The sequence below is a fragment of the Ambystoma mexicanum genome, chromosome 1q (assembly GCF_040938575.1).
Source record: "Ambystoma mexicanum isolate Mex_15411 chromosome 1q, UKY_AmexF1_1, whole genome shotgun sequence".
In the NCBI taxonomy this organism is placed as follows: Eukaryota; Metazoa; Chordata; class Amphibia; order Caudata; family Ambystomatidae; genus Ambystoma; species Ambystoma mexicanum.
The window spans coordinates 1090945698-1090958711 of record NC_090922.1 but is presented as its reverse complement, the minus strand read 5'-3'; the positions used below and the strand labels follow the sequence as shown (position 1 = coordinate 1090958711).

Here is a 13014-nt window from a genome sequence, read left to right as displayed (position 1 = left end):
ATTCTTCAGACAGCCAAGTTACATGACTAAGGATTCCTGATATCTGTGGCGCTATATAGATCTTGAAATTTCATACACCATCCAGTGACTGTTAATAAAAGATATTGGCTTTTCTGATTACACCCACCTGAAATCACACAAACCTGGGGTCCTCCCACATATGATATTTTAACAGCAAAGGACCAGTGGGACCCTACAAAAGAAAACCAAACAAGGGTCTGATGCACATACTGTAACGCTCACCTGATTCCCACGGAGGCGCCAACCTGTTCTGGACTGCTAAGACCTCTTCTAAGGTGATGCGCAGGACTCGGAAGACGGACTGGACTGGACCCCCAAACCTCGCCTGTCTGGCCCGTAGAAGAATCCTTCTGTAGATGGAAAAGGGGATTAACTGTCTGCTGGATAATGTGTCGGATTTCCCCCTTCCCCCTCTCACACTCCTCGAACCCCCTCCGCGATTCCCCGTAGAGTCTCACCTTAGAGTCTGAAAGGACGAGCTCTCCATCCTGCTTCCGATGCAGGGGCGCGTTGATTTCCAGTTACTTCACTGGATCTCGGGTTTGGTGAGTATTCAACTCCGCTTGACTTTTCTGATATGAGGCCGTAAGTATTCAGTTGCAAAAGTTCAAGCCTTAATTGTCCGTTGTCCTTTTCTCTATTTCAGATGTAGGATGAAGAATCCGCGTAGAGGAATGGATTCGCCGAAGGTAAACTCTGGTGAGTCTTTTTGATGGATGGTTCCCTTAGTGATCTTGAGTGTCTTAGTGTGTCTTTTTCCCCTTAGGGGCCGGGGTACGGAAGTGCCAAAGAAGCGGCGCCGACCCGAGGTGAGGAAAGATTGTCCCAACAATAATCAGGTAAGTCTTAAGGTGGAAGAATCAGGCCTTCCTCAATCTGTTCCTTGCTCACCTTTGTTTTGTCTCTTTTTCTCCTTAGGTGCTGAAAGGCGACGGATGGTGCCAATGGTCGCTGAAGAGCCCGAGGGCACCTCGTGAAGGTGAGTGGAACGCGGCGCTGCAGCGAGCGATGCGATGCGCTTCTAAAAATAATGTCTTTTCTCAGGATCGTCAGAGTGATGGTTCCGGACTCCGGATGGAGGTAGGTAAAGTTCAATTATTCACCTTTCTCTCCTTTCCTTCCTTTTCAGGTGTTCCAGGTTGCAGGCGGGCGTGGCTTGAGCCAGGATGCAGGAGCAGACACGGTGAGCGTCCAGCTGCTAGATGCAGAACAACGCGAAGCGTGCGCTGCTGTCTGGGCGTGGTTTAAATAGCCCCCAAAGTAGTTCCAGGTAAGTATTCTTCCTCAGCCACGCCCAAGTGGTAAAATAGTCCCATAGGTAAAATAGTCCCTTTCAGACCTCAAGGAGGTCTGGATCCGGCAGCATGGTCTGCATCAGGTAAGTCCATCCAAGCACTCCCATAATGAGCCTGGCGCCTATGGTGCCAGGACTGCTGCCTTCTATGAGCCTGGCGCCAAAGGCGCCAGGCAATGTCCAAAGAGCCCCTATAAGGGGTAGCTGGGTCCCTCCCTGGGGACATGATGTCTGCTTTCGGGGACGCTGGTCCTGAACTGGCTTCCCGGGAGTAGGCATCAGGTGTCCAGTCAACTCGTCGAAAAAAAACTGGTCGACTGCAATTTGGTCGACGCAATTTGGTCGAAAACCATTTCGTCGAAAACATTTTTTTATTTATATATTTATTTTTTGGGTTTTCGTTTAGTTAAAAAAGGGGTTTTTAGAGAAAAAAAAGGGGGTTGGGGGGGGGACCCCCCCAAAAAAAAAAAAAGGGTTAAAATAGAAAAAAAAATTTTCGGCGAAATGGTTTTCGACCAATTTGCTTCGACCATTTGTCTGGTCGACCAATTTTTTTCGACGAATTGACTGGCAACCTAGGCATCATGACACATACACATATTTTATTCAAAGGAGAACCATCTCCAGTTCCGGAAGCACCTCAAAACCTTCCTCTTTGCTTCTGCTTTCTCTCTCCCTCTCCCCTGCTAATTCTTCACATAATTCTGCACTGAAATTGAAACTTGGCCACTCTCACCGACCTCGGTCCTGGACCCAGCCACTCTCCACTTGCACTGCCTCCCTGGCAACCCCTGCACTGCGGGACTGTTCTCTGTATCCCTACAGCCCCCCCTTCCCAGCACTTGTCTGCACTTACCTTGCACTTGCCACCAACTGGCCCTATTTATTTATTTATCTATTTATTTCTATTCTACTTACCTTGTACTGCACTTTTCCCTTCCCCCTACCCCTGCACTTGCGCGGTCTGAATGACACCTGGCCTAGTAGGATCGTTGTCTATCCTCCCCCTGTTCCCCCCTCCCTGCCTCGCCACGCCTTGAAACACTTGTGTATAGGCGCGTTACAAATGCCTTATCATATCATATCATAAATATAAATATAATAGTCATAATTTACAAGTTCACATCTTTTACTCAAATTTTAAACATAATGATCACAAAAGAGATGAAGACAATGATACTGCCTAGATGTGAAAAAATGCAAATTGTTGCAAAGAACACAGAACAATATGATACATACATTTATAATTTGTACTATCACAACTCCCTTTACCATGGTAATAGTTTAACATGAGTTCATCTGACACACACACCACAACCAAACTTGCATTCTCAACATATCAAAACTAGCCCTACTAAAGTGTTATATCTAAATTTGTACAAACAACGCCATCAAGTATGGGATACTTTGGGCAGCCGTTGACAGGCTAAATACTCTCCCTGTGATCCGCTGTGGGTGCCTCTGACTTTTACAAGGCCATATAGAAACTGCTGGATTCTTCCATTAATCCTTCTGTATTAGTAATTGTATTCCCCTCTGAATCTACCAGGGCCTTAATAACCTTAGCCCCCTTTATCCCTGCAAAATTCCTGCCAGCAATTTGATAGCTTTATTTGGTTGGACATAGTACTGTTGCCTTGTCCGCAGAGGCGTAGCCAGGATTGCCTAACAAGTGGGGCTTGAAGCTAAGGTAGTTGTGCCCACCCCAGAGACATTAACATTTGTAAATGCACACACAGCACTGCTGAGTGGGCATTTACAGATTTTGGGTGGGTCTTGCCCACTCAGGCCCTACCCTGTCTACGCATCTGCTTGTCCGTAATAAAGTATACTCGCTCGTTTAACCCGTAAGAGGTTTTCAAGTTGTATGTGGATGGGTCCTGCCCTTTTTTTAAGAACCAACAGTTCCTCCTCCAACTCACGCTCTAGGGCGCGTAACTGTTTATCCCGTTGAGCTTTCATCATGATTAACTCTCCTCTCAAGACCGCTTTGAAAGCATCCCATGTTGTACCCATCCAAAGTTATCTCTACAGGGCGATCCTCAAAGTAGCTATCTATTACTCCCTTTATTTGTTCTGTGTTAACGGCATCCTAAAGAAGTTCAGAGGGAAACTCCATCTCCACATTCTGTCCCTACTTTCTGGGATGTGTAGCGTAACCAAAACCGGGTTGTGGTCGGATAAGGTAGTTGCACCTATTTTAACCCTAGTGACTTTTCCCAGTAGGGAGGCGGCAACCCATACGTAGTCAATCCGCGAATTTGATCTGTGGTCATTAGAGAAAAATGTTAACCCACTCTCATTTCCCCTGGTTTCCCTCCAAAAGTCCCTAAGCTGCAGCCAATCCCTGCTATTCTGCAATGATTTGGATGGGGACCTTTACCTGGTGGATAGGTTGTGACTACTTTCTAACATTCGAGACAATGCCAAATAAAAATCTCCCATGAGAAGTACATCTCCTGTCGCCAAACTGCTCAGTTGGGACAAGACATTTCTGATAAAGCCATATTGGCCCATCAATTTATTTAAAAATCTTATAAACCACGCCACGGGCCCAGAGGCCTCAGAGCGTGTTAAAAAGACAGACAAAACAAGCAAACAGTTCAAAGAGGGCAAGAGATCCAGAGGCAGAGGGCAAGGAAGGAAAGAAGGCAAACAGGTTAATCAGGGGGTAGGTTGAAGAGATATGTCTTCATCCTTTTTTAAAACTCCACGGTTGTTGGAATAGCTCTGAGGCTATACAGGAGTGAATTCCAGGCAATCAGACTCTTGACATTGAAGCTACGTCCACCGGCTTGGCAAGTTTAAATCTAGGCTGTACAATTTTGAGTTAATTCTTAGACCTGAGAGTGCGCGTGGAACATAATGCAAGAGACGATCCGCAAGATATTCAGGAGCAAGATCTAGAAGACATTTGTGGGTCAACGTAAGTAGTTTGTTAGTGATTCTAAGCTTCACAGGCATGTTAGCTCCATGTTAGGAGCATGCAGCATGCCCACCGTTAAGTTGAAGCCCCCACATTTTATATTCACGAATAAATAGTGGCCCTCTCTGTCCTCTTTCTGGTCCTGGATAAATATGTCCAACTATCTTCTAAATGCAAGTAATAGCCCGTTGTTCTTAATGCTAGAGGTAGCTTGAAACATATGTGAGAAATGCCGAAACCTAACTTTATTCCTGTCTGACTGGTGCATGGGTGAGTCCTGAAAAGCTATTATTTCAGCCTGAGTCCCTTGCAAAAAATGGTCACCTGCTTTCTTTTAGTTGGGGTATTTATACCCCTAATATTTTTAGATAAAAGTAAATAAGAATTCCGATTGATTACAACTGATTAGCTTTGCCCCAAAATAGTGAAATCTAAGTGTCTAAAATGTACACAACCAGGGCTAAGGGTATATATCTAGACTGCATACCCATGCCCTTACCAACACAGCAAAGAGATAGCTCCCTCCTCAGTTCGACATTCCAAGACTCCTAGTCCAATGTTCCCAAAATGAGGAGGGGAGGGGGATCAGGTAACGGGGCACCTCTTCCTTCACCTTCTCCAGTAACGACCCTGTGGCTATAAGGGAGCAAACCCATCACCATCTCCAAGCACATAACGCCCTTGTAACTCTTCGTCGGGTCCGCATCACAGCTGAAGTGGCGCTTCTCATCACTCTCTAATAATGCTTGGGCTGACCAGGGACAACTCCACCACTGCACACTGCCACAGAGGGTGCCCCTCCTCTCACTGTCCTCACAGCGCTGCAATGGCGGTGCCACACATCCCCTCACGGCGAGATCCCCTGTGATGGAACACCTTGCTGTGATGCTGCATTGTCTCCCGAGACCAACACTCCTCCACCTACACCAGGATCAGCACCATTTTCTCCTGAGACCAGCCCTCCTCGGCAGGATCAGCACCTCTTCAAGTGCGTCTTTTGGGGGTCGCCATGGCCGGTTTGTGGTTTTGTTATGGGTAGATGCCCGGAGGGGCTCCAGAACGTATGCCTACACGCCAACAGGCACCATCTTGGAACCACTGTTATCTTTTTACATATCATTCTCTTCATATCATTTATATTGATTCTGAATATCAATTAAAATAATATGGTAGCCAAGGAGAACTTAGACTCAAAGTGAATTCCAATGTTCTGTTGCCCCTAGACGTACAATTGATTTTTTTTGGTGGATTTCCTTTTTTCCTTTTTTCTTTTCCTCTTTTCCATTTGATTTTTTCAGAAGACCTTTTTCTTGTAAAAATAAATTTTCATGTTGAAAAAGACATGTCAAAACAGAATTAAAAGAATATTGTTTTTTCTAGAGGGACCAAACTTGGCCATTCACAATTGCTGGAAAGATTATGCGCAGCTCATGTCCCCTTTCAAAGAGTGAAGAGGTACACTTAGTTTTCTTTTAGACATTTCAATGATGAGAAAAGGAAATACATGTGTCTGCGGTAGCTTCCTAAGATTCTGGGTATTTGATTGAGGCAAATTGCATATTGCACGATGGTCGAGATTACAAATGGTGATGACAAGTAATGTACGTATTTTTAGTTTAACATGCTCTAAACACACATGTGGCTTCTTAGTTAGTACTGAAGTACCCTACATTCAACCAACAAGTAAATTAACTAGGAAAGAGGCATATTTTCTGGAGTCTGTGAGACGAGTGATTGTCTTTGTGGAGTCTGGGAGCGAGGGGAAGAGAGGCAGTTTAGGCAGAAAGAGATTTTCCAGCCCTTCTTTTCCTCTGGGGCTGAAGGACAGGTATCAAGAGCAAGACACGAATCAAGGATAAAATAATGGAATGTAGTGCTGAAATGTCCTGCTGATAAAAAAAGGGAGTTGCTCATAGAGATGCAGTGAATGATACTGAGCATTCAGAAAAGCAGATTTCTCACAAATAGGCAACAGTAGAGAATTGTGGGGGTGTTGAGATGGCATGTGTTCAACCAAACTAGAGCGATGGAGGCACAATCCAAAACATCTGAAGGCAGTGAAGAAGAAAGCCATGGAGTCTCACATAACAATGCATGTGTTTTTCAAGGAAGGGCCAAATAGACTCTGTCTTATGTTGGCAAAGGGTGAGTCTTAAGGACAGAATCCATGACCTTGTCACCTAGGTGTTGGGCTAAACTAATGATGCTCTCAGGTTCTTTGCCACTTTGACTAGTAATGAATACAAGTTAGTGGGGCCCCTATAACTGACAGCAAAGGAAATTCCTCAGTTCCAAAGACCAACTTTTTGGGACCTTTTTATCCGTCATTTTGGAGTACCAACATTCTCAGTTTAAGGAGAACATGGGTTTGCCTCCATAAAGAAATATAGTTCATGTAGTGGTGCATATCTATTGCAATAGCAATTAGGCTGAAAATATCAATCTTTTGAAGCACTAAAATAATGTTATTGGAGCTGATGGAAAAAGAGTCTTCAGTGTAAGTCTCTTATAAATAGTGCAAAACGGTTATTAGTTACAACCTGCAGGTGAGCTCCACCACGCTCTCTTTAGAACACATTCTATTGCATTCAGACTCTTAATAAAGTAACTGCAAATGATAGAAACAATGATAGAAAAACATTGTTAAAAAAACATGCAACACACAATTTGTATGTGAATAGTCATGGTACAAAATTAATCAGCCCACCAAAATAATACTTCAGTGCGGTCTCTTAAATCAATGAAACAAAAGACATTCTTCATCTAAATTACATAAATGAATTCGATAAAGCAACAATGCTATTTCAAAGAAACAGTAATTCTAAATTTAAAGTTGGATCCCAATGTGTTTCCAGTCCCTTTTCTAAGCTCAAAGTCCAGTTGCATTGATCAATACCAAGATAACGATAACCTAGAAACACTTCTGTACAATAACCTAGAAACACTTCTGTACAGGCGGGCTATAAATGCCATATCATATCATATCATATATCATATCATTTGAAATAATAAGCATTTCAAATAAAACATTTATGATTAAAAATGTAAATGAACACCTCACTGACCTCATGTGGTATGGAGACTACTGAATTGTTGTGTATGTAGGGATAACTGATTCTTGACCTTTAATCGTTATCCTATAGAATTACCCAAGATCACTAAACACTCGTTGTTTTTATACAAACTGTTAACCCAGCACTACAATGGATTGCCACTTCCGCATTTTCTTTTGCGTCCATCGTGGGACATCCGACTTAATTGCCCTGGAAGTTTTTGTGAGTGCAATCTTTAAGTGGACTGGAACAGATCTTGTGGAAAACGGGGTATATATTGGGCCCATTTGTAGAATTATAATAAAGGAAATGGTAAATAAGAATACATTGAATCATTTTGTTCACTTCAAATCTCCCTGCATGAACAATAGTGCACTGAAGGCACAGGTGGGGAGGGGTCTGAAAATAAAAGGCACCAGCAGTAGAGGTGCCGGCAGCTACGATGGAAGGCAGGCTTTCATTATCTCATAATGCTCATGTTTCTGGCCGCTTCATTGGCAGGTAGCTCCCCCGGGGTCTTATAATGAAGTAAGAGTACTGAAGCGCCTTGAACGAAAACCTTGCTTTTATATAAACATCTGCATGTAAACTTTACTACAGTTTACCAGTTGAATGGCTGAGCATAACATCTCGAGTCCATAATGACGGCTTTATCTGGTTTCTACATAATTATGTTTTTTTTTATCTACGCAGCCACTTTGTGGAGATCAGAGAGTGCTGACAGACTGTTTAGCAGGACACTAAAATGATAAGGTTTAGTTGTTGAATGCTGCTGCCACACTTTCTGCTGCTTCTCAGTTCCATTGTGTATTTTCATTCTTTTTGTTAACACTCATGTCTCCTGTTCCTCTTCAGTAAACAATGCTGAGCAGAGCTGATAATCAGGCAGCTGCGTGACATCTCTGGCTAATGTGAGTTTTATTTTGAGGGAATCCTTGACCTATCACATTGTTTTTCCACCCATCAGTGCATCCCTCCTGACGAAGCCTGCGACTCCCTCAAAGCTGAAATGATACTGGCGATGATGCAGAACAAGAAAACCTTCACCAAACCCCTCGCTGTTGTTCCTCACGACTTCAGATCACCAGGTACCTGGTTCTTTTTGAAATATTATTCTAAATTGGATGACAGCTCAGGGGCAACGTGCTCGCCTTGGAAGCAAGACGACATGGATCAACACATGTTCGATCCCCGGGTCCGCACTTAGCAACCTCTGGGTATTATCATATCATAAGACTACATGCGTATGTGAACAGGGTGTTGTTTTCGGGGTCCTTTCTCTGTGCTGGAACAGCATTGGAACATGCAAGATGTTAGGCCCTGCTATGGCATTAGACTTTTGTCCAAACATAGAGAATTGTAGAAGGTAACTATCAACAACAGATACATGCGTTCCCCTGTGCGGTCCTGAGAGGCATCTGATATACAATGAGACTGACATTTGAGTTGTCTTGGGCAACTCTTGTTTATCGTTGCTTTTTTGCAATTTTAAATGGTGTATGCTCCCACACCGCACACCCTTCCGACCATCCGCATTCCCACTATGAACAGTGGAACCGTACACGATCGGTAGGGGAAAATAATACCTGTTGTCCGGCCGCTCTGCCCCACCTTTCCTTCATGCCTCCAACACCAAAAATACTTGCACTCCTGCCGCTCTCCATCGTGTGGTTCCCTCTGTTCACCTCCCAACAAAACAATAAAACTATCTGGCATCTTGCAACCCTTCACCAATACCCTCCCACCCCCACCGTTCTAGCACAGACTTGTATTTTGACACTACTAGAACTGCAGGCTTGCCATTGGAGCAAGCTTGCAGCTTCATCGCTGCCAGGAAGCCGGCCACCAATAGGCAGGAGGCCTGTGATCTGGGCAGACCAATAGCTGAGGTGCTGCTGGACAGTTAAATTGAAATGCCAGTGGCTTCCTATCTGTCATTGGGAACCCTGTGCAGGGTAATTGGTTTGTCACAGGCTTGGTGACAAGCAGGTGATGATGGTAGGGTTGGGTACATGGTCTCCACTGTTGTGCTCTTTTTTCAGGATGCCAAGGAGAGACAATGTTAAATGTTAAATGTTAAAGGTATTTGTACCGCGCACTGTCACCAACGGAGTTGGTCCTCAGGTGCTCTGGTGGATCTGCAAACGAGAAGGCGGGATTGGTTAGTAAGGCGAAGATGGAGTAGGATAGTGAGAAGGGTGGTGTACTGTTGGCAGCTTCAGCTCGGTATACACTGTGTGCTGTGCTTTGGTGCGAGTATCGGGTTGATGTCAGTCCTCATGTGCTGTTGGTGTGGCTTATGTGTTGTGGTGTGGTGAAGTGCATGCGGCTTGCGGTGCGAGAGGTGGTTGTGCGAGTTTTTGAGTCAGTTAAGTATGCAGAGAGTTTGAGTTTTTTGGTTAGTGGGTTATATGGTTTATAGCCAATCTTCACAGTATGCATAAGTGCCTTGATTTCACAGGTCCTTCATGTAGAGGCCCTGGTCCCACAGTAGGGTTCGTTTCAGCATACAATGGACAGGTGTGTATACCACACCTAGGTTCGAGTGCCCCGCCATTTCGTGGAGAGGTCTGGAAAGAAAATGCTTTACTCCCCTGCAGTTACATGGCGCCAGTTGGTATGGCACTCTTACAGTAGGAGGAAATTGCATTCTGGAAAAAAGGCGGGAAAATTGCTAATTCATTGCATACCGTCATCTCGTCACAGCAGCGGAAACCAGCTTTGATTGCTGTTGGACAAAGCTGCAGAAAAAGACCTGCATGTGCAAGCCTGACCTCTGACACCTCTTCAGAGCACCCCCAACCTGAGAAACTGCATCTGTAACTGGTCCAGCAAATGCAGGAGCCTGGCCTGTCCGATCAAAGGTGTGTTAAAATGCTGAAGCAGCACAAACACCACAATGCACTACATACAATTGCGGTTGGTTAGGCTTGGACAAAAGAATGCTTGATACCCCTGGCTCCCGACTCAGATCCTAGAAAACTCGCAGCTTTTCTTGTGTTGTCCATGCTGTCCCCCGAAAACCCTGTTGGTAGAAAGCATCCTTTTCTTGATACCGACCTAGAAGCATTTCTTCATGTTGTGTTTCTATTTCTCTAAATGGGGCAACAACAGAACCTGCAAACCGTTACCCACCTGTGCAACATTACCCGGTATAGAAATGTGTGGCGCAACACTGAGATATCACAGCTATGGTTGACTTTGGGATAAGGAGGTTTTGCCACTGTAGAATTCCTCGAATTCGATTTTATCAAATTCTTTTCAATGAATTCTTCCCCATATATATGTGGGGGTGGGTTTAGGTTAATAAATAATGTGAGTGCGTTATGGGAGGGAGCGGGGGCCTCCCCCACATATATTTGCAGCAAAATCTACCCCAAAAAAATACAATATTCGATGAAATCGAATTCAATGGATCAAATTTGAGCAAATCACAGAGTTGCTGAATGGGACTGCTGCCTCGGAAGCGGCTGACCTTCCACTGCCTCTTCTAGCATCTTCTATGCCGCATCGCCAGAGCCGCCTCCTGGTTACTAGATGTTGCAGTAGGGCGGGAGACACGAGGGTATATGTACGTTCCTCTGCCCCATCTACTCAAATGCTGCATTGCTGCTGCAGTGGGGACGTTCGGTGATGTTGGGGCTGAGGTGAAGACTAGAGCCAGGGAACAGTATCAGTGACAACTCAAGCCATGCTCTCATTACCTGTGACAAACCTGGTGGCCCTTTGGGGAGGGAGGTCATGCCTGCTGTGGACAGGGAGCTCTCCTCAATTCTATATACCTGGCTTGCTACTGTTAGCGTGAGTGTGTATCCCAAATGCTGAGGTAGGAATAGCAGCGGTATACACGGATGCCATTGGATCCTGCTTAGATTGTTCTGTCAGATTGCAAATGTTTCATTTTTATTTTGGTATCATGCCAGTGTTAAGAGATTTGTTTCTAAGCAATACTAAATTTGGGGGGCTAATAAGGTGTCTAAATCGCAAGAAATCGGTGCTGAATGTCTGCGAATACACCCATCGTGTAGCTAGATGTAGCATTGTAATGATTTGGGGACCTTCTGGTTCCAACTGCCAGAAGGCCGGCACGCGTTTCCCTCGTTTGCGCCCTCTCTTTTGATAGACCACCTTTTTCTATAGGCACTGCTCGTTTCTCACATTCTGACGTAAACTGAAAACCTGGCTATTCGGACCCGCTTTCTCTATTTAACCCCGTTTCAGGCTTCATCACCTTCCTACAAGGGAGCGCCAAGAAGCCACTTCTCGTCTTACGCTGTACTCTATGAATACAGATGGAAATAGCGTAGATTGCATTTTCGGAAATTTGTAGTTCTGCCTACTGTAGACATCCTCTATATCACATTCTGTTCTGCATGAGGATTTCGTTCTCCCATTTGAAGCCCTTCCCAATTCGGTTCTGAGATAACAAGTGTGAGGGCGAGTCCTGCCACGAGAAGTGTGTGGCATCATGCCCTAGCCATACGCACCTTTATTGATCACTTACTATTATATAAGCACATCCTGCACACAGTATATCAGATCAAAGTATCAGCAAAATAAACCATCAAACACATCCATTCAAGTTCATAACCTAAATGCAGGAGTACCACACTTGCAAAGCAATTATGACTCAGAAAATCCATTTAAACTGCAGCAATTACCAAAGGTCAGGCAAGGTTTCACTAACAAAATATATTATGTACTGCAGAGAGGATAAATAGAACCATAACCAACAAACTCATGTGTGAAATCAGTCAAATCACAATCGTCAATCTGTGACTTTTAATGATAATTATGTATTTCTTATACAGCGCTACACACCCATTGGTCTTAGAGCACTGAAATAACAAAAGACATTAATATCCCACCGAGTGGCAATCAATTTTTCGACCTCGGAAGGATGAAAGGCTGAGTTGACTCTGCTGGGCTTCTAACCTGCCACAGCAGGCTGCACACAGATATCAGGGGTGAGTGCTTAGCTCACTATGCTATCTGACTGGCGATCATGTATGTAACTATACTCAAGACACTATTAGGGCTGTCAGATGACCTATTGGCAGGCTAAATGTTCCTGACTCCACTTTCTTTAAACAAGGGTTCTCGGGTTTACTGTCTTGCGTGCTTGGAGCAGTGGCGCGTCTGTTGCTCCAGCAGCACTTCCTTTTAAGGCCAATCATCAACTTGGTGGTACATTCTAGGTATGGTTTCAATCCTCAGGTTTGTTTCCAGTCACAGTACACCATGGCCCCAGAGGTTTGAGCATTTGCCACATGCAAAGCGTCCACTGGGCATGGCCGCAAACTATGCCCATTTGCCACAGTGGGTAGCTGGAGGTCGGCCTTGTCGCAAGAGCCCCGGCCATGGCCCAGACAAAGTGCCTACTGGGCATGGCAACAGGGCATGCCTGTTGGGCACAGTGGGTGTCTTGAGGGTGCTCCCCCAGAGTGACCACTGTACATGACTAGATTTCATGCCCTTTGGTCGCAATGGTGCTCAAGCGGTAGACCGTGGAATTTCCTAAGACCATGGCCAGGGTAATGTATCCACCATGCCAAGGGCAAAGTGCAGGGGGCACTGTAGGCATATAAGCCTCATTACCCGATTAATAAACGAAATGGTTAAAGCGATGTTATGTTCAGTTTTCTTTTAAAAGCTGAAATTAAGTTAAAGTGCCGGTTATGGTTCCTAAAGTGAACGTGCCTTGGCTGCCGCCATGCACT

At 44.8% G+C, this 13014-nt stretch overlaps 1 protein-coding gene across 2 annotated transcripts in view; it reads left to right on the top strand.

Annotated features, from left to right (window-relative positions):
* Window positions 1-13014, top strand: part of TGFBR3 (transforming growth factor beta receptor 3) — a 486836-nt gene that overhangs the window by 372146 nt on the left and 101676 nt on the right. For both annotated transcript variants that reach the window (XM_069641782.1, XM_069641781.1), the window contains exon 13: window positions 8262-8382. In XM_069641782.1, coding sequence (XP_069497883.1) covers window positions 8262-8382 — 121 coding nt within the window. The remainder of the gene's footprint in view (window positions 1-8261; window positions 8383-13014) is intronic.